The sequence below is a fragment of the Talpa europaea genome, assembly GCF_964194135.1.
Source record: "Talpa europaea genome assembly, chromosome: 11".
NCBI lineage: Eukaryota > Metazoa > Chordata > Mammalia > Eulipotyphla > Talpidae > Talpa > Talpa europaea.
The window spans coordinates 71,908,965-71,931,159 of NC_140078.1; the positions used below are offsets into that span (position 1 = coordinate 71,908,965).

The following is a 22,195-nucleotide window of genomic DNA, read 5'->3' on the forward strand; positions in this document are numbered from 1 at the left end:
TTTCCTGGTTTTGATGAGGCACTATAGTTAGGCAGGATATCAGCACTGGGGGAGGCTGGCTGAAAGGTACACATGATCTACTTTCCTGTAGATTTCTTTGCAACTTCCTTTAAATCTGCTGAGGCGAGAGGTCTGCCGCTCCATGTGGGAATCTCCCTGGCTGGCCGGGAATCGAACCCACGCTGCAGAGGCTGTGAACTACTTCACATCTGGGGAGGCCCTGTTGTTGTTTGTTTTAAATGCATGTACAAGTGTATTTGTAATGGAAATGTATCCTCCATCTCCACCAACCCTTAATCCCTTTTCTGGGCCAGTGGTTTCACATTTTATGTCCTGGTCCTAAAGATGTTTCTATATCATACATAAAAGAATTGTTTCATGCTTCATTTTACTTTTCAGATTCAGATATTTGCTATTTTTGCCATAATGCTTTGACCAATTTTCTATTAACTGACTTCTAGTTTGTTTCAGTCCTTTGCTTTTAGAAACAATGTTTTGATGAGAGATCTTGCATATTTACTATTTTATGGTTGTGCAAGTACATCTTTAAGATAGATTTCTAGACATTCTATTTCTGGATTATAGTTTATCTGCATGTGTAATTTTCAGAGACACCACCTGACTGCCCTGCATATGGGTTGTACCATTGCACACGTTACTTAGTGGTGTGTTTCCTCATGTTGTTCCCAACAAATGTTTTTATTTTCCAACAGATTTTTTTTTTTAATTTTAGGATTTTTGACAATGTTAGGTTAAAAATGGCATCTCAATGTGGTTTTAATTTTCATTTCTCTTGTACTTAAGATTAGATATCTTTTCAGATTTTCAAAAAGTGACTTTTGATTCTTTTTCTGTAAGCTGTGTTTGTATTCTTTCTTTTTTTTTTTTAAAGGTACAGCAAGGATGTTTGCATGTATTTCTTTTTTTTTTAAAATAAATTTTATTTTTATATTCCCCATACAATTGGACCCCCCTTATTTTGACCCCAATCCCTGCCCCCCACCCCCCACAGAGTGTCTCTGGTTCATAGTTTTTTGTTGATTTTGATTTTTACTTTCTTATAGTTATTCATTTTCCTGGTCCCTTATTTAAGTTTTCTAGATTCCTGCTATGAGTGAGACCATCCGGTATTTTTCTTTTTCTTTCTGGCTTATTTCGCTGAGCATGATCCCTTCCAGCGCCATCCATGTTGCTGCAACTTGCATGTGTTTATCTTTTTTGAATGCTGAGTAATATTCCATGGTGTATATGTATGTGTTTGTATTCTTTTGACCATTTTTCTAGAGAGTTGTTGGCATTTTTGGGAGCTATTGATTTGTATGAGTAATTTATATAATAAATTCTTTGTCTTTGATGTGAGGTTCATTTATCTTTGGGTTACTTTTTTATCTCACCATGTTAAAGTTTTTTATTTTCCTTTAACCCAACTTATCTTATGGGTTTTATGCCAGTTAGGTCTGTCCCACAACCAGATTATAAATTTCTTGGTGTTTTTTCTGTTGAAATTAGGAGTAACTTCCCTACAATGGTTCTGCTAGGTATAGCCTTAGGCAGCAGATTTCTGGACCTGGGTCTGATTTCACAGGTCTCCTCCGCCCTGCTGGAAATCTGGGTCACTGCTGGAACCTAGAACAAGTCAATCTCACATCCTCCATAAAGTAATTCTTTATGGGGAAAGGAAGTAAGGGGAGGATATTGGATGATCTTCTGGCTCTTATCCCATCTCTCAGCAACCTTTATTCCAAGAGATAAACTCTAGTAGAAAAGGTTTTTGTTGCCTGCATGCTGCAGGAGGTAGTGGTTGGGTGACAGACCCCTATGCTGGTCTCCAGGGAAGGAAAACCAAACTTGAAGGGCCATTTCCTTCCATTGATCATTTGTGCAAATCCCACTTAGCTTACATTGCTTCTCCACAGGGACAAGCTGTAACTAGAATCTTTTGAATCTAAAACTGTGCTCCCTCACAGTGAGGGGAACTTGGGAGTCTTCTTCACATTTCAGCAGCAGAGTTCTGTGATTTGTTTTCAGAACTAAGTGCTAGTTAGTAGTCTGTTTCTCCTAAGACTTACATTTTCAAAATGGGTGTGAAAAATACTTATTTAGAATAATTTCTTCCCACTTAGGAATAGCCAAGCCAGAAGAAGGACGACCCGCTCTGAGTGTGACCGGAAATGACATCACCGCCCCTCCAAACAAGGAGCTCCCACCAAGTCCAGAAAAGAAAACAAAGGTAGGTGCCAGAATGGTAGGTTAGTTTCAATAGCTATAGTATACTTGTTTGTTTTTTTTTAAAACAGTATCTTTTGCTTGAATTATGAATGAAATTTCTTTCTTCTGAACTGTTATGAGCTTGGATGTGCTTAGAAAATATTTTATATTTCCATTTACTAGAGTGTTCTAACTCAAACCTTAAAATTTCTGCATTTAACCGTATCTATATCTGTAGAGGTTGTTTCTGTTTTCCTTAACAAGACTAACAAATGAATAACAGAACTGTTCTGAAATAGACTCTGGCACCCTCCCTGTGTCTTGAAAAGGGAACACAGATTTTTAAGATGGATCATAGCTTCAGGTACTTTGTTGGTACTTATTACAAAATTCAAATGCCATAGTTAAGTGTGTTTAAAACAGGATGCCGGCCCTCCCTGGTGCTGCAGGGGATAAATCTCAGCACTATCAAGCTATCGCCAGCCACTGTGGTGATACGTGTTCTAAATAACTTAATCACTGGATGATGTCTTGCTTCATGGAATATTGCAGCCTCTGGTAGTTAGTTGTTTAAAACTGTTACTAAATTTAAATCTTCAGGTATTGAACTACTGAAATTTACAACACTGTTATTAAGAAACAATTTTCTAACCTTGTATCGTATTCACTGTTTACTGAGCTCAGAAGAAAGGAATGCTAACTTTTAGTTGCATCTATCCTCATTGCTTATAATTTTATTTAAATTGTGCAATTTATACTTTTTTTTAAATTTGTTTTTATTCTTGTCTGTGTGTTTGATGTTGACCTTTAAAAAAAAACCCACAACAAATCAACTTAAAGCTTTTGGCCACCAGTCAACCTGCAAAGACTTCAACATCGAAAGCCAAAATACAGTCCACTTCTCTCCCTAAGCAACCAGCTCCCACCACCTTTGGTGGGTCGAATAAAAAACCCATGAGCCTTGCTTCAGGCTTAGTACCAGCTGCCCCACCCAAACGCCCTGCTGCCACCACTACCAGGTCTTCCATCTTACCTTCAAAAGACGTGAAGCCCAAGGTAAGTAGTCATCCAAGCACTGTCCAAAACATTTTGCCCTATGAATGTCAGATAGACAATCTCTTATTGCTTCTAGACAATGGGATCAGGCTGTTAGAATTCAGGGAGGAAAGAGAAAAGGAGAATATTGATTTGAGAATCAGTTTGGGGACCCAGTGATGCTGCTATAACATTTAAAGGCCTTTTATACTTTTCTGTACAAAATGTTGGATGCAATATTAGATCTACTTTAGTTTCTTCTCCTTTCCTTATTCTCCTTACTCTTTACCTTTTTAAACATGTGTTAACCAAGTCCCCTTAATCCACATACTTGTGAGACACTCATTTTTAACATAATTTCCATTTCAAATTTCTGATTAAATCCAGTTCTTTGTCTTTCATCACTCTTTAGAAATTCATTTTAGGCCACCCTGGTGGCGCAAGGGGTAAGACACAGCCTATGGAGCTGTCCAAAGCCTCTTCAGCAGAAGTTCGATCCCTGGTCTGCCAGGGTGCAACAGACATGGCCCGGCAGACCTCTCCTGGCTCGCCCGCTGCTCCCCTCAGCAGTGTGCTTCAGTCAGTCTGCCTGTTCTGTTCCCCACTGTCTCTGGTGAATCCTCTCACCCGCCCGCACCTCTGGCCTGTACCACAGCTCTTGTATGCACAAATAAATAAATCTTAAAAAAAAAAAAAAGAAATTAATTTTACCTGTTACTTTTATTTTTTGTTAAAGATTTATTTATTTTTGCATACAAGAACTGGGGGCCAGGCCAGAGGTATGAGGGGTAAGAGGATTCACCAGAGACAGAGTGGGGAGCAGAACAGGTGGATGTACTGAAATACACTGCTGAGGGAGCAGCAGGCGAGACGGGAGATGTCTGCTGCACCATGTGGGTAGCTCCCTGGCTGGGGATGGAACTCGTGCTGCAGTGGCTGTGGATAGCTTCATAGGTTGCATCTTAACCCCTTGTGCCACCAGGAAGGCCCTCTGTTAGTTTTAGATAGACTTTTGTGATCAACTCTTTTAGCTCATTTCAGCATGTTTCAGCATCACATGATAGCTAACTTTGCTTTTGGCATTAGGCCACCTCTCACTGGGCTCCCTTTTGAAATTTTTCAGTTTTCCAGGTCATCCACACATTACTGCCTAGAAACTGGTCAATTTAGGGCAGCATTAGCTTTACAGGATTGTTCTAGGAGGAGAGGGTGAAATCTGTTTCTATCTTCCATAATCTCTTGTTTTGTTCTTTTTTTTTTTTTTGAGAAGGACCTTTAGGGCAACCTGATAATATTAATGTTCTTTAAATTCACAGTGGGAAATAGTTTCTTTCCCATGTTAAAATGTCAGTATTTTAGTTTAATCTTGTAAAGGAAACTGGGACTTGCAATCTAGGTTGAAACCCTCATCAAGAAACTGAGCAATCCTGTCAATGATAAAATTTCATAAAGCTGTATGAACCCAGTTGACTGTTTTTCTTTTCTTTTTTAAATTTTTTAAAATTTATTTATGCATACAAGAACTGGGGTACAGGCCAGAGGTGTGGGGGTGAGAGGATTCACCAGAGACAGAGCGGGGAGCAGAACAGGCAGATTGACTGAAACACACTGCTGAGGGGAGCAGCAGGCAAGTCAGGAGAGGTCTGCTGCGCCACGTGGATAGCTCCCTGGCTGGGGATCGAACTTGCACTGCAGAGGCTGCAGACAGCTTCACAGTGTTACGCTCAATGCCTTGTGCCACCAGGGAGGCCCAGTCTAACTTATTTTATCATTATTACTCTTACTAGCAAAGTACGAAGATACCTCACTCACTGGATTATTCTGTCATAGACATAGTATTGAAAATTTGAAGGAAACTCAGAGATGATTTGGTTTAGCCCCTCACGTTTTAGAGCAAACAGAGAGGAAATTCCTCTGCACAAAATCCTATAAGTTCCAGCTGGTAACTAAACCAATTCCCCTTACTTCAGCTTTAGGGTTCTTCATACCCATGCTTAGGGCCTTCATTTGTAGAATAATTGTTACCCTGCACTTGCAGGGTTAGATTTTGTTTAATTGGATTTCAGCCCTTAATTTTTTGAGCACCTCCTTAGCTGATTGGCTATTTTTCTTGTAATAAAAGGGCTGGGTCTGCTGTGTCTTGGTTTGGCTTTCCCTCATGAGTGACATGTTGTGTTTGCTGTTAAAATAATACGTTTATGCCATATTCCTATAGAAACCAGGCTAAATTGATTCCCTCCCTTTCTCGACAGCGACATGACCATTCTCTATGGGAGAGGAACTAGCATGACTCAGATGCCGTGTAGTAGAGACTTCTCCCTTTTGTTTCCAGTCGTAGTGGTGACATTAGTGCTTTGCAGTCCCTCTGTTGGTCAGCCTGCGCCCACTGCCTGCCCCTTCTTGTCACATCTGCTCTCAGAGACTTCTCTTCCTCTGTTTCCGAACATCAGATATTGTAAAAGCTGGATCTTAGATATCTCCTGTTCCAACCTCCTTCATTATCCAGATGAGGAATTAAGGCTCAGAGAGGTTCAGTGATTTGTCCAAAAACATACAGTGAGTTAGGGAGGGTACTGGAGCTCGAACTCAATTCTGACCTGACATTCTGCCAGTGTTGTTTTCATCTGTATCCCTGTTTTATTCAGCATTCATTGGGTATATCTTAACCAAAAGAATGAATCTGTCTGAACATCAAACGTTATGTTTTTATGTATTTAACCTTTAGTTGAGTATTTAATACATCGATTATAGCAGTATTTAATACAGTAGATCCTGATGCAGACATCTTTCTGATAGGATATACTTTTTTAGGGCTATTGATTTTTCACTGGAGTTGATATAGTTTGACAGGCCCCATTTCCTAACCTAGATCATCCAGCAGCCTACATGGCTAATTTCTCATTATCTGGAGGACTCTGATCTTAGAGCCATAGATATTTTCCTGTCAGCTGCTGGCCTCTTCAATACCCACATTTTCTGGTATATGCTTGTATGCAACCATCCTTTGATTTGACTTTCTGGGGCTAGTGCTGAGCTGAAGCTCTTACTCCCACTTTCCTCTTATCAGCCTGTCACAGAGGCAAAGATTCCTGACAAACGGGTCTCACCATCCAAGCCAGCCTCTGCCCCGGCCCTCAGACCTGGCTCTAAGAGCACCCAGACTGGTCCAAAAGTCACAACATCTGCCACTCTTACCTCAACTGGGCCAAGCAGTCGGAGCCCCCCCATAGCCCCTTCCAAGAGGCCCACTGGTGAGTATTGCCATCTTTCCCCTATGGGAGCCAGTGAGGAGGAGAATAGAACCTGGGCTTTGCCCAAGGTGCAGCCCTGCTTATGCACCAGTGCTTAATGTGTTAAATGCTGGCAACTTTGATTTCCATGTGAGGTTAGATATGTATATTCAGAAGAATCTTGAGTGAAGGGGATTTTCATGAATTCCTATATAGAATTTACTACTGTTTTTTAAATGACCCCACAGCACCTATGGTCTTGGGGCACAAGAAATGATCCATTTGATTCTGTGGGCATGCAGTGATAACTTGGTCCTAAGGCCCTGTGGAAGGCCGTTCAAGGCTGTAGAAAAGAATGAAATGTAGTGCCTGGCCTTGTGCACTGCATAAGGACGTGGTCTTTACATGGCTGTCTAATTGACTACCCTGTTCCCAGATACTAGCACAATCCCTAGCTCACAGGGGACATTCAGTAATTGTTGAATGAATGACCAAATCTCAGTGTTGGATGAGCTGTTTCCAGTCAGCTTGTTAGACATAATGTTAAGAAATGTATGTTTGTGCAGCTGTCAAGACTGAGGGAAAACCTGCAGACATCAAGAAGATGGCTACAAAGCCTGTACCAGGTAATAACCCACCTCCCACTGTGTAAAACCCCAATTTAAACTTCCATGACTTTCCAGCTCCCTTTTGCTCTCTCCCCTGAATGCTTGTAATCTCTCACTCCTACCTTTGCAGCTGACTTGAGTCGCTCAAGGAGCACCTCTGCCATTTCTGTGAAGAAAAACACCACTGTCCCTGGGGCAGCGTCCCCAGCTGGGGCGGCTCCCAGTCGAATCAAGTCCACCCCCACACCTCCCCGGCCTTCTGTGACGCCTTCTGTAGAGAAGAAGCCCACATCAGCCAAGTCCAGCTCCTCTGCTCCCAGGCTGAGCCGCCTGACTACCAATGCTTCTGCCCCTGATCTGAAAAATGTCCGCTCCAAGGTTGGCTCCACGGAAAACATCAAGCATCAGCCTGGAGGAGGCCGGGTGGGTCCAGGGAACTTGGGGTTTTTGGCATGCTGTCCCCTGCTTCTTCCCCTACCACATCTAACTACTGTGCCCCAGGCATGCCCAGGCATGTCCTGGTCCTCTCGGGGGCCACTGGAGGGTCAGGGAATTTCAGCCTGGGTTCCACAACCCAGGAGTACAGAAGGAAAGTGCTGAACCCTGGGTTTTCTCTTTGTATCTCAGTTCCTGGTTTTTCATGGTTCTTAATACCCTGCATTGTACCTTGAGCATCAGGACAACCAGAAGGTGGAGCATCTCTTCATTCCCCAAGACCTTACTTGGCTGGAGAGTCTCCGAAAGAGGACTATAGTGTCCTCTTGTGGCCAAGATGACTTGCTGCGAGCCTCTACCTTTCCTAAAAAAAGGACTGCAGTAGAGTGGCATGATGGAGAAAGGCAGGATGGCAGACTGCGCTTCACTTTTAAGGATTTTCTGGTTGCACCCATCTGGATTTACTTATTAACCATTAGTAACCAGGGGGCTTGATGTGTGGAAAAAGTAGTGGCAAAAGTCCATCTGAGAATGTTCATCATCTGTGTCATTCCACATGCAGGGAAAGATACTTAAATTACCTCAATCCAGAGCTGTTAAACAAATGAAGAGGGTACAATAATGAGACAGAATCCTGGTGCTTTTGGAGGACACTGGCAACAAACTAGGGTTAGTCTGGGACAAGGACCTAAGAGTTGCTTTTAGTAAGAGGCTGTGGCTCTGCCCTCCCCGCCAGGCCACTGGGGCTGTGATGCTGATAGCCCGTCTCCCCTTTCTGTGCTCCACTTACACTTTCAGGGTACAAAAGTTACAGGAGGTCTTGGTGGAGAGTTGAGTGACTCAATCTGATGTTTCAATTGTTTTCTGTTCCAACATGCCTGGAGGCTGTGTGACACATTCCATCATCAGTAGTAGCTCCCTGTGACCATGGCTGCTTGCTTGGGGCACCAGAACATTTGAGTGGGAGAACATTATGATTTGAAACTGATAATAACCCCAATACACACTCAGAAGAGAATCACTAATTTGGTCTTCTTAGCCAAATTAGCCAGATCTTCTCTGCAGATGGTATCTTGACCCCTTCTCATATCTCAGGACTTCAGTCTGCAGCTTCTCTTTTTCTTTCTTGCCCCCCACTCTCCACCCCTGGGAATGGGTGTTTTTTCCTAGATGCTGTGGTGACCTGCTTCTGCCTGGTAGCCTGGTCTGGATTCGAGACCCCTGCATTCAAGTCCCTTCTTTGGCATTTGGGCTCTTATCCTCTCTTTGTTTGAAATTTGCCCTCCCTTTATCTCCATCCAGGCCAAAGTAGAGAAAAAAACAGAGGCAGCTGCCACAGCTCGAAAGCCTGAACCTAATGCTGTCACTAAATCAGCCGGCCCAATTGTGAGTGCGCAGAAACCGACTGCTGGGAAAGTGAGTTTTTATTTAGACTTTTACCTCTTGAAGGTAAAAGATAAACTATTTCTTCCAGCCTGAGTCACTTTCCCTTCTATTGTACTTTTTTCCTCTTCTTAACTAGTTTCTACTTCTGCCCCATGTTCCCTCCTCTGTGTTTGATGACTCAGCCTTTAGAAACTTTTTTATATTAACCCTGATAGTTAATGGAGTTGGGAACCCAGTGGCCCTTTTGGGGATATTAACTCAGCTGGATAAAATGGATCTAAAAGCTTTCAGTCACTTCCTTCACACAGATCTTGGTCTGGAACCAGGCACACAAATACACACACAATCTGACTCTTGCCCAGTAATCGCAGCACTGGCAATCTTCCAGCACCTGCCAAAGACTTTGTGCTTTACAGTGAACTAGAAGACCCCTCTTATATCACTTTTTGGTATGGAGATAGCTTTATTTGTCCTGTTACCAAAACAACTCTTAACTGAAAGTTAGAGCGCTCATTACCAACAGAAGCTCACTCAGCCTAAGAGTTGCAGCATCAACTGGAGGGCAAAAGGTAAGCTGAAATTCTAGGTTCTTTCCCTTTTCCTCCACACCCTGAAGTTAGGCCTCCTCTGCTTGCAGTGGGAACCTTCTTCCCTTAGCTGTGGCAAGTATGTGACCTCTGTGGCTAAGGGCTGCTGGAGAAGCAGGGCAGGAGGTGTCAGCCTAAAGATACTATTGTATGATTGCAGGTGAAGTCTGCATGTGGCTTCTGGAGGACTCCTAGAGCTCCACTAGGTCTCGTCTCTGCTTCATTAGGAAGTGGTTTGCTAACTGATTATTCACCAGTGAAGTTGTAAAGAAGGCAAGAAATGGTGATATATGGGTTGGCGTTTGTCAGGGTATAGTGCTCTGCTCTGTGGAGAACTCTCCATTTAGAGTACTGTGTCCTTTGTGAAGGTCACTGAAGTTAAAGAAGGAATGAAGCTGGCAACTATTCCTTCTTAAGACGGCCACAAAAGAATTCTTGTGCCTTGGTGTGACCCCACTCCCAGGGTGCCATTTGTATAGAGTAAGAAGGTGCTGATGGCGCCCAGAATGTGCATCATTGCAGCCTAAAGACTATTCTCCTTGAACATGAAACTTACCAGGGCATAGGTTTGGGCATCTGGAGGACTAAAGAAGGTGTTTTACTGTGGACCTACACTTCAAATATACTGTAATTTCTCAAACTCTGGGCTATGTGTGGAAGTGTGGGAGCTGGTAGAGGGGTGTCTTTGGAGGCTGTTGCCTGTACTTCTGCTGGTATCTGAGATTCTGCATGGCAGGTCCAGTAGCCTCTGATCCACTTGCAGTTACAACTAATCAATGTCCCTTCCTTCCTGTTAATATCAGATCTGTGCCCCTTTAGCCAACTGCTCAGTGCCTTCCTGAATAGCTTTTGCCTCCCGGGTGGGTCTAGCCACAGTATTTCTGCCCCAAATTTAAGGAGGGTCATCCTTGGTGAGGTCTGTTCCTGATAAACTGGATCCTTGCAGACAGAAGCCATAGGATGCTGAGATCTATCTAGTTTCTGGGGAGAGAGAAGGGCGGGGAGTGGGGCCACCTGGTGGGCTTCATGGGTCTGCTACTATTTGGGCCTGTGAATCACAACCCAGTCCCCAAGGAGCATAGATGATCACCATGTAGCACTTTTACAGCATCTGTGTGTGTCCCTGTGTTATTTGTTCATGTTTTCACTCCTTTTTCTGCTCCTCCAAACTCCTTCCACTTTACTTTTCACTGCTGTTCTGCTGAAAATGGGGGCGAGTTTTAACAACAATCTTTGTTGGTCATTGTGATCATGTGTAGACTCACAGCATGCACTGTGTTGGTTCTAACCAACCCTCTCCCGTTGTGTTGTTTTTTCTGTTCTCTAACACTCCAGGTCCAGATAGTCTCCAAAAAAGTGAGCTACAGCCATATTCAGTCCAAGTGTGGTTCCAAGGACAATATTAAGCATGTCCCTGGAGGTGGTAATGTAAGTATAAGCTCTGGACAGCTGGCATCTGAGGCACAGCCTACTGTGGGGCACACTGGGGCAAGGGCTACCTGCCGGCACTGACAAGGACATGTCAGCCTGGCCAGGGCTTTCTCCAAGAAGCAGTTTAGCAGAACAAGGGGAAATGTGATACTCAGATGTGCTTAGGTCAAGTGTTTGTGGTGAGTCTCTAAAAAACCTGGAGGGGTTCCCACTTGTGGGTAGAAGGCCTTGGATTATCCTCCCGCTGTGCCAGAAACCTAGACTCAGGGCTACAGTCAGCAGCAGGCCTTTTGCCTGAGTCAGCTTCTGGGGATGCACACCTGTATGCTTGGAGTACAGATAATATTGCAGTGGCCCCAATCCTCAAATCTTTGTTATTGCAGAAATGGAATTACTAATTTTCCTCTTATCCCTTCTCTGCTTGTCCCTTTATCTTTGTTTTCTCTCCTTTCTTCTTCTTCTATTCTTCTTTTCTCTCCCTACTTTCATCTTCCTCCTTCCCTTCTGTTTCTTCTCCCATTTTTTCTTTTTCTAATCCCTTCTTCCTTTTATTTCCTTTCCCTCTTTTTCTTTCTGTCTCCTTTCCTCTTCCATCCACACATCTTTTTCTCATGTTCCTGTGCTAAGCCTAGAATCTGTGTTGGGATCACAGTGACTCCAATTCACAGCAATTCCTGATGTAAGGAGAAACAGGCAAAGTGTCCTTGTCAATTAGTGTGTAAAGAATACCTTTCCAGTACCTCTCCTGCCTGCCTGTGACTGTGCAGGTGCCTCTTTTTTTCTTTCTACTTTTGCTAATAAACCTGTTCTTTAAAAAAAATGTAAAAAGCAAAACAGAACAAAACAAAAAACTAAAAAAACCCGTCTCCAGTATGTGCCAGGAGTGTTGTGGAGCATCTACATGCAGCCTCGGCCCCTCCTGCTTCTCCACCCCCTACACCAGAATGGGAGCCCAGCCTGTCTTGGTCTCTTCTGAGTTTATTGGCTTCTTTTTTCTTACTGTCCTGCTCTGGACTAAGTCCTGCTCTATTCAACCTTTTTATTTTCAGTCTCTGTCTCTCCTGTCACCTTTGTGGTTATGCCATCCTTCCCATGGCCTAAAAACACTCCCCACTCTCTTGTGAGGAGTGCAAACATAGACCATTCCTTTCTGGTTCTACACAACTCCCCCTCACTGCACTTCCTTCCTAGTTATTTTCCCTCTAGTGGCTCTTCTTAGCAAGGACAGAAACCATTTCATTTTCGTTCTGGTAGAGCGTGTTAGGCCAGCCTGGTAGTCGGCTGCACATTAACCAACCTGGTGTAGGATCAGCTGAAGTGGGTGAAGCTCCTTTTTTTTTTTTTTTTTTTTTAAGATTTATTTATGCATACAAGAACTGGGGTATAGGCCCGAGGTGCGGGGATGAGAGAATTCACCAGTGACAGAGTGGGGAACAGAATAGGTGGAATGACTGAAAAACATTGCTGAGGGAAGCAGCAGGCGAGACAGGAGAGGTCTGCTATGCCATCTGGGTTAGCTCCCTGGCCAGGGCTCAAACTCGTGTTGCAGTGGCTTGGCTGCCTATAGCTTGATAGTGTACCAGGGAGGCCCTGAAGTGGGTGAAGTCTTGAAGGCAGTATCTAGTTGGATAATAAGATATAGCCTGTTAGGGACCCAGGAAGACACTGGCCATAGCTTTCCCTCTCAGGTATTTGGCCTGGGCATAAATAGGTGAACAGGGAATCTAAAAGAACAGGGGTGTGCACCTACAAGTGTGTATGTTAAAAAAATTTATTTACGTATGTTGTACTGTGTATGTAAGAGCTCTAAAATACTCATCATTTATTACATACTGTGGTCTTCCCATGCTGCCTACACATGACTTCAAAACAGACTTTTACAGAGGAATGTACTTTTTAAAAAGCATTTCGGGCCTCCCTGATGGCGCAGGCAGTCAGGCGCAGCGCTGTGAAGCTGTCCGCAGCCTCAGTGCCAGTTCGATCCCCGCCGGCCGTGGAGATGCCCACATGGCGAGGCAAACCTCTCTTGTCTCGTCCACTGCTCCCCTCAGCAGTGTATTTCAGTCCATCTGCCTGTTCTGTTCCCCACTCTGTCTCTGGTGAATCCTCTCAACCTCCTGCACATCTGGCCTGTACCCTGGTTCTTGTATAAATAAATAAATCTTTTAAAAAAATAATAAAAAGCATTTCATTTTAGGCTGCTCCCTTAAGCAGCAGAGCCTTCGGAAACCAACCAGAAACAATGTTTTTAGGTGGGATCAACAGCCTACTTAGGTGTTGTATTTCCTCCCATCACCCCTTTAAAATTCCTTGCAAATAAACATGCAGTTTAAAAACAGTGGGCCCTCTTTCCAGGCTGAAGAGCGTTACAATTTAAACCCCATCCCTTTTTCCAAATACTCCCCCTCCACCCCAAATGGAAATTCTGTCTTAAGGGGCTTGGTGCAGAATCCCGGCTAGTGTTCCACAACACCCCACGTACATATAAACATACCCTTGATGAGAACCAAGCAGACATCAGGGTAGGGAATAGGTCTACTTCCATGACTGGAAGTTGTTTTAGTTCCACTGTATCCTTGTGAAAGGGGATATCACATGTATGTGTGATGGGATCTAAGACCTGTGGGCAGTATCATTTCAATAGCATTTATTGATATCTGCAGTTCACCCTCAGGTCTTTTTTTTTTTTTTTTTAATAGAAGTAACATTGCATTACAACACTATGTAAGTTCCAGGTGTACGTCACTGAGAAGCAACATGTACATATACAGCATTCAGTTCACTGCTAAAAGTCCAATTCAAACCTTTACCATACCATTGTTCCCTTTGTCCCAATTTATCCACCTTCCTTCTCCCCTTCCCTTCTGTAACCACTAATTGGTCTTTAAAAAAAAAAAAAAAGATTTATTTATCATACAAGAACTGGGGTACAGGCCAGAAGTGTGGGGGATGAGAAGATTCAGCAGAGACATAGTGGGGAGCATAACAGGCAGACTGACTGAAATACACTGCTGAGGGGAGCAGCAGCCAACTCAGGAGTGGTCTGCTGCACCATGTGGGTAGCTCCCTGGCCAGGGATCAGATTCGTGCTGTGGTGGCTGTGGATAGCTTCATAGTGCTGCATCTTATCCCCTTGCACCACCAGGGATGCCCCCACTAATTGGTCTTATAATCAAAATCAGATTTGATTTTGTTTGCCACATGTTAGCAAGTCTTTGATAGGTGGTGGATAGTTTCTGGCTGGAGACCTGTGACTTCCTTGCTGGAGACATGTGTCTTCCTTCTGGTCATTCTTCTTTTTGTGATACTTGTAGCTGCTGATGCTCAGCAGCCACTGTTGGTTAGGGAATAGCATGTGGACAGAGTTCTTAGAAGCAAGAGTGAGGATGACTTAGGCAAGCAGATAATTATAAGAAGTTACTCTGCTAGACAAGGTCCTAGAAGGTAGCCACTGATGGAAAGGAAGCATGGAAGCATTAGGTGGCATACCATGCAAATGGCTAGCAGCCCATAAAAATAACCAAAGCAACCAAAGGGAAGCATTTTTCACCTGAAAATTAGCACTTCTATTCTCAAAGAAACTCATTGCTGTCATGGTTATAATAATGAAAATTTAGTAGGGGGGAACCCCTAAGTTATCAATATTAAGAATATGATTAAATTTATGTAAATTCTTACAGACTATTATGTGATCCTTTCTTTGCATTCCTCAGCTTTGTTGGGGAAATGTTTATAATAATTAAGCAGGAATACCAGGTCATATCTGTAATATAGCTGTGCTGTCAACGATGAGGTAAAAACATTACTGCAAATTTTCTCTGGGCAAGAAGTTGATGGGTGAGATTTGAGGTGGAGCAACATTTTCAGGGAACTTTGATGTTGGGGTTTGAATCTAGAGTTGTGGGAGAAGAGCTGTACATGGAAAGGGTCAAGATGGAAAGACCTGTGTGTGTGTGTATATATGAGAGAGAGAGAGAACATTGGATTGGTCTGCCTGAAGTTGGGAGCAGAAGCCACAAGCAGGAGTAGTGTGGATTAGGGGCTCTTTTAAGCACTTTGGTAGTTGACCCTGACCTTGATTGAGTTGAAATGCAGGCATTACAGAGGGAGAGAAAAACTTGGACTTGGGAAAGCATGAGTTTCACCCTAATGATATATATACCTTCTTTGTGAAGCAACACTTCTTTCATGTTTTCTTCTCAGGTTCAGATTCAGAACAAAAAGGTGGACATCTCTAAGGTCTCCTCCAAGTGTGGGTCCAAAGCCAACATCAAACATAAGCCTGGTGAGTGGGCCTTCTTTGCCTCCAGATGCCCGGGGTCATAAACTAGCTGGGTTTTGTCCTTTTGCCATTGTCATTCCATAAAGTGTACTGAAGCCATCCCCAAGAGGACACAGCAGTAGAAACATCACAACCCTTGGTCCCTGTCAGAGATGGGGGATGGAGTGCTGATATCTTAGAGGAGGAATAGTTTATAAAGGCTGCCATTTGTAAGGGCATCCTGTTGAGGACCAGCTGGCTGCATGGCACTGTTGACCTAGGGCTAGGGGAGAGGTGAGCACTGTGCTCAAAACCCAGTTCAGCCTTCCTGATGAGTACTCCGAATACCAATATAGAAGGAGCTTGAGAGAGGCTTGGTGGTCAGGACTCATCTGTCACAGTTGGGAGCTATAAATGTTCCTGAGCAGAAAGTGTCACCCACCGGCTCTGGCAGAAGATGGAGAGTCATTCAGTGCCACCCTGGGCCTGCAGACATGGATCTTGGACTTCAGTAATGCAGTTTCCTTCCAACAGCACAGTTGAGCAACTCTGAGCAGCTGGGATGTTGTTTGAGCCAAGTCAGTGTTCTTGCCTCAGCGCTCACCTTAAAATCTTGGTGTTTCCTTGTGCCTGGGTCTGCAGCAGCTTTGAGGGTAGGGAAGTATCACTGCAGCAGCACACACATGGCCTGGCAGTGACCATGGGCCAGTTAGTGGAAGGCAAAGAAAATTCCTTTCTCTCTCAGTAAGAAGTGTCATCCAGCTTTGAATATGTTCTTTGTAAAAGGATCAAGCAGTTTGGCCCTTAATTAGCCTTCGATTTTCCCATTTTATCTAGAAAATGTTTTCTTGTGAGATACCTCCTTCTGTAGTGAAACTGAGTGACTTGAGGTCCAGTTATCGATGGGGGCACCTGCAGAATTTGGTGAAGTATGGCCCATGCCCCTGTCCTGAGCCTGTGGCCACACTGACTGGATACCTGAATCTTGCCCAGCATGCAGATTGCCTTCCCTACTTCCACTGGTGAAGGACGCTGGATCCCAGACCTGCCCTTGTCTATATCTACTCTTTTCAATTCATGGTCCTGGGTCCACTCTTGACATGCACCTTTTCTTCTTCTTCCTTTTTTTTTTTTTTTTTTTTTCAAAGATTTATTTATTTATTTATACAAGCACTGGGTATAGTCAGAAGCGTGGGAGGGTGAGAGAATTCACCAGAGCCAGAGCATGGAGCAGAACAGGCAGACGGACGAAGTACACTGCTGTGGGGAGCAGCGGAAGCAGAAGTCTGCGCGCCATGTGGGACTCTCGCAGGTGGCCAGGGATTGAACTGGCGCTACAGAGGCTGCAGGCAGCTTCGCAGCCCAGAACTCAACCACTGCACCACCGGAGAGGCCCTTGCACCTTTTCTTCTCTTCACTACTGTGTGATACCTTTCAGTATCTTAGACCAACTGCATCCACCCTGTTTTGTCAGTCACTCACTTGGTGGTGACTTTGGGCAAGTCACTTCTTTTTCCAGCATCAGTGCTGGCATCTGTAAAACAGGGGCCTGACCTCGATGCACAGGATGTTCATGAGACTGGAGAAGTTTGGGGTACACCGCACTGCCTCCTTAGTTATTGGATGTTAGTTGTCACACTGCAGAGAGACCCTATTATCAGATGCTTATCTTTGCACTTTTAGAGTTTAGCCCAGGGGGCAACACACTGCAATCTGGGCCTGAGTCTGGTCAGCAGCTGCAGGCTGGCAGGGTGGTGAGGATGGCTTTGCTTGTCAATGGAGGGATTCCCTCTGGCTGGATGAAGAGCTAAGTTGGGTAAGAGTAGACTTTTTTTTTTTTGAAAGAGAAAGACGTGTGATGGCTGCAGCAGCCCTTCTCACCACACCACAGGTCAGCCCGTGGAGTAGCCCAATTTTGACAAATATTTGTTCACTGTACCTCCTTGTTTGTCTTCGAACATTTGGAACAGGTCACCTTTTCCCCACTTCTATACTGGACACATAGCCAGTCCTTGGCTTTTTTGTTCCAGGCCCCTGGCTTTCCCTTCAGGGATTTCTCTGCCATCCTGAATGACCAATTCCTTTTTGTTTCCAGGTGGAGGAGATGTCAAGATTGAAAGTCAGAAGTTGAACTTCAAAGAAAAGGCCCAGGCGAAGGTGGGATCCCTCGATAATGTGGGCCACCTGCCTGCAGGAGGTGCCGTGAAGGTAGTGAGTGGTTCACTGGGGGAGCAGCTAGGGAGGGGTGGGCTTGTGCAGCTGGAGTCTGGGTCCCAGCAGGTGGGCACCTGTCACCGCTCCTCAGTCTCTTTAAGAATCATGTTTCACTCACACCATTGCTGTTTCCCATTGTCCATCATCAGTCCTGAGGCAGGACAGATGAAGAGGCTCCAGCCCTGCCACTTCTCACCCTTTCAGCTGGAGACAGAATCTTCTCCTGAGCGCCATGGCCTTCCTTACTTGTTGAGCCCATCTCAGTCAGTTTCAGAGGTCTGTGGGCTGGGGCATGCATCATCAGAAGGCAGAGGGTCCACATAGTGCAGCTCCTCCAAGCTACTCATGAAAGAGGGAAGTATGGGTTAGGTGCGTGTCAGACTCCATTCCAACCTGGGACAGGTTAGCATATTTCCAGCTGCCAGAGAAGCAGGCCTGGAGTCCATCTGTGTCTGGGGGGACTGCCAATGGCCCACCCTGGCCTCGGGCTCTGGGAGAGCATGTGAGTGGCAGGGCTTCCATCCTTGGGACTAGCTGGGCCTCTGCTCTTTCCTCCTCTTATCTTCCCTCCCTCCCTCCTTCCACGTTACTGTGAGACCCTTTGTGTGCCACAGTGCTGTCTGCCCTTTGTTCCATGTTGTCTTAGGAAGGGGGCATTGTGGGGTCAGCACTTGCAGGCTTCTGGGCATAAGGATAGCTGTGGCTGCTCAGGGAAAAGGGGGTAAGAAGAAAAAGCAGCTGCTGTCCCCGTCAGTCTTGCACCTGCTAGCCCAACCCTGGTCTCCCATCCTTTTGTCCTGTCCTACTTCATTGCTCTGATTCAGCCCTGCCTCATTTTTTTCAGCATTGTGGGTCTTGACTCTCTCACAGGCTCTTAATTTGTGCCTCCACACTTTATGAGCTGCTGCACTGTGGGGTGCTAACCGGTGTATAGTACTATGTGGCAAGTGCATCTAAACCAGGCTTCACCCCCATGCCTGTCCGACTGCAAGCCCCAAGTTCTTTTCCTTGTTCACGTTATCTCCCTTTTATTATTTCTGGAATTATTTTTCTTATACACCATTCTGATTAAAGACCACCGTGGAATCTTCCATCATCACTTTTTGGGCATTCTAGCTCACTGGCGCCTCCCTTTCTTCTGCTTCTCCTTGTGTTGGGTGTTCACTTCCCTCCCATATACTCTCCTCCTGTGAAGCTCTTCAGACCTCCAAAGTCTCCTTGAGTCACCCCTCCTGGTACATCTCCTTCCTTTTGCCATGTGGCCCCATGTCCAGAATGTTGTCCAGCAGAGGAAGGATCTCAAGGTCTGCAGCCCACGAACAGATAGACAAACTAGGCAGGGCTGCCTCATTACTGCTGTGAGTTGCTGAGAAAAGCCCTCTGGGCATACACTATATGCAGAAGGTGCCTGGGATTTGTTGGGACATAGGCGACTGACATTAAACTCCTGGAGCTCCCTAACTTACCTGTGGCATCCCTGCTTCCCAGCCAAGGCAGGCCCCACCATCATGAGATTGTTCTCCAGTCTTGTTGCTGTTTTTATTTGGTGTCATCCTCATTGAGAAGCCTGGCACCTCTCATCTCAGAGGCTTTTTGAAGCCTTGTACTTCACAGAGGGAGCTCCAAGAGCATGTGCCTGTCCAGGGTAAACCACTGAACCCTGGACTGTGCTCTCCTACTCCAGAGCCTGTGTTCTTGCCCCTACCTAGCCAGGAGTCAGGCTTATGGTTGGGGTTTGGGGTGGGCAGCACCTGTAACTTCATCCAGTGGGGAAGGGGCAGTTGGGTGGGGGCTGTGTGTAAAACCCACCACCATCACCCATCCCACTCCCTCCCCAACTGACCCTGCACTGTCTCCCCCACTGTTTCATTGTAGACTGAGGGCGGTGGCAGCGAGGCCCCTCCGTGTCCTGGCCCCCCTGCTGGGGAGGAGCTGGCCATCCCTGAGGCAGCGCCTGAAGCTGGCGCCCCCACTCCAGCCAGTGGCCTCAATGGCCACACCACCCTGTCAGGGGGTGGTGACCAAAGGGAGGCCCAGACCTTGGACACCCAGATCCAGGAGACAAGTAAGTGGCTGGGCTTGGCCTGAGGGCCAGCCAGGGGCCCTGCCACTGGCTGCAAATTGTGAAACTCCTTTGTTTTTTGACTAGAATGTGGCCTAAATTTTAACGAAGCAACCTTTTATTTTCCAGGCATCTAATGATGACATTCTGGTCTCGTCTTCCGTTCCCTGTGTCCCCCTCTTGTCTCTCTCGTTGCCCTCTCCCTTCCCTCCTCCCGTGTCACTGCAGATTGAGACCTACAGGCTGACGTTCCGGGCAAATGCCAGGGCCCGCACCGACCATGGGGCCGACATTGTCTCCCGCCCTCCCCACTTCCCTGGTGGTCTCAGCTCAGGCACCCGGGCCCTTGGCTCCCTCTCCCGGGCTGCCTACTAGAACCATGACTGCTCGGTTGCTGGGCAGTCTCTAGACCCCTCCTTCCCTCCTGCCTCGCTTTTCCTGGGCAGCAGCAATCCCACCCCAAATCTTCTAACTCCCTGCCCCAGGCCCAGCTCTTTGCTTTGCTCCTGTCATATCCTCACACCAATGCTCCAAGGGGAAGGCTGGGAGGGGGAAACAGGGTGGTTGAGGCTAACTTGGGATCCAGGAGAAGGGAACAGGATTCCAACCTCCTCTATTTTGGGTTTCTGGACCAAACCCAAGAGAAACTGACATGCCCTTCCTCCTCCTGTCTACCTGGAGGGAAGATTGGAAGTCGACATCCACATGATGGCTGTGTGCTGACCGCATCCCCTGGAGCCCACTATGCCACTGCCTCTTTTCCTTAGACCGCACAGTGGTGCCCTCCATGCTGGTGGGGCCAGATGCCTCTTGCTATCCTGTCCCAAGTTAGTTAGGGGTCAGTGCTACTGTCCCCACTGCTTCCCATATCTGCCTAGCTGCTATCACACTCTTTTTCTTGTTTTACCCTTCCCCCCCTTTTTAAAAATAACCTGAAAACTGGTGGAGTTTTGCAGGTTGAAGCCATGTCTAAATGAAAGTCCGCAGTAGGTGTTAAAGGAAATAGGAAGGGAGATCCTTAAGCCTCCAGCTGGGAGGTCAGGCATTGGGGGCTGCCCTGGTCTGGGCAGCTCAGGGCCCCAGAGATGATGTGAACCAGGCAGGAGAGGCATAGGGGCAGTGGTCTGGTGATGAGGTAGTTCACACTAGGATCTAGTCGTGTGGACTGGTGGTTTTATTATTTTGTGTGTATGCTGCTTTTCTTTCTAACCAAGAGGCTGGTTTTGGCATCTCTGTCTGTCTCATTCCCTGGGATCTGGTGGGATATACAAGACCAGGGCTGGAGAAAAACCAGGAAAGGCCATGGATGTCAAATTTTTCCCAGCCTCCAGGCCTAGGACATTCGTGCCCTCAGTTATCACAGAGCTCGAGATGTCCAGAACTTGTGGATAGTGGGGAATCAGGTCTGGAAATTCAAAAATAAAGGCATGAGACAGGCCATCTGCTTCCTCGTAGCCTGACTGGAGAGGAGTGGGCGAGACAAGGCAGTCTGTAGAGAGATATCCCAGCTAGGCCTGGTCTTGGGATGGCTGCAATGATGAGAAATCCCGGGAATTGTATTGACACAAAGATTCTTAATTGCACTTGTATTTTTTGTATTAAAGTTTGCATGGTTTCTAATAAAGGATTAAAACATAAGAGTTTGTAATGAAATGGCCTGGGAGTTTCCAAGGGCTTTTCCTCTGGCAGAGCATTTTCTGCTGTGCAGACTTGTCTCTGAGGAGGCAGCCCATTTTGCCCTCTTTCTCCACCTCTACCCACTCCTGCCCTGCCTGCTCCTCGTGTCCTTGAAACTGGAGAAGGTAGGGGCTTTTGACTTGGTTCAGGTTTGATCTCCATGTAGAGGGAGGGCATTCCTGGGCCAGAAAGATGTTCCTGATTTGAAGTAGCATTTTCTTTGGGCAGGTTTGTGACACCCTATCCCCAGCTTTCCCAAGCACATACCAAGAAATTGCAGAGGTCTTGGAGAAAAAGTGACGCCAGAGCATATCTACAGGATTTGACCACACCAGGGTCATTAGGACACCTGTTTTGTGAAGAAAAGGGGTGTGATAAAGCGCAACAGTAGTGGGGGGTAGGGCAATAGGAGAGAGTAGGGATGACAGTGCAGGACATAGAGGTACCTGTGCCCTCCCCATTGATCTGGGGACCATAGGGGTGCTGAGGTTGACAACAGGCTCTATCTAGAGCCTTTCACTCCTTTGGCCAGGGGTAGGGTTGGGGGAGGTGCCTGAGCAGAGCACTCTCCAGGTGGGCTGAAGTGGACTGTGTGCCGAGAGGTCATCTGGTCACAGCTCCATATGCTGGGTACTCTGTAGCCATTTAGGGGTGGGGGCATTTCTGTATTTCCCGGTTTGCTTATGGCTCAGCCATTTCCCGTGTGGATCTGTGATTGTTTTAATGACTTCAAGAGTAAATAAAAGCTTGTGATGTCCCACCACGTCTTCTTTTGTATGTCCTGGTTTGTCTCCACCTCCAGCATGGATAGCCCTGTCCACCCCCATTCCCATCCCCTCACATTGAGGGCCTAGTATGCACTACATAGTCTGGACCTGCACCTGTGACCCATCTGTGGATCCCATGAAGTCCAGACTTGTGGCAGGGTTGTTGCAAACCCTAGTCCACCTGAGAGTTAAGGTCCAAGTGGATATAGGTTGCCTGTAGGATTTCACCCCCTCCCCCCAAACTGCGGCTAGGCAGGGGAAGCCAGAATGACTGAGAATGCACACTGTGGCCCC

The 22,195-nt window shown here is 46.0% G+C and overlaps 1 protein-coding gene across 1 annotated transcript in view; it reads left to right on the forward strand.

Moving 5' to 3' along the window:
- MAP4 (microtubule associated protein 4) overlaps window positions 1-19,594 on the forward strand; it is a gene marked incomplete at both ends in the record, with an annotated part of 101,695 nt that extends 82,101 nt beyond the window's left edge. Inside the window, 8 exons of the mRNA XM_084247767.1 lie at window positions 2,124-2,230; window positions 6,311-6,494; window positions 7,040-7,099; window positions 7,212-7,504; window positions 15,124-15,205; window positions 17,277-17,389; window positions 19,271-19,460; window positions 19,569-19,594. Of these exons, the coding sequence (XP_084103893.1) occupies window positions 2,124-2,230; window positions 6,311-6,494; window positions 7,040-7,099; window positions 7,212-7,504; window positions 15,124-15,205; window positions 17,277-17,389; window positions 19,271-19,460; window positions 19,569-19,594 (1,055 nt within the window). The remainder of the gene's footprint in view (window positions 1-2,123; window positions 2,231-6,310; window positions 6,495-7,039; window positions 7,100-7,211; window positions 7,505-15,123; window positions 15,206-17,276; window positions 17,390-19,270; window positions 19,461-19,568) is intronic.
- Between the last annotated feature and the right edge of the window lie 2,601 nt (window positions 19,595-22,195).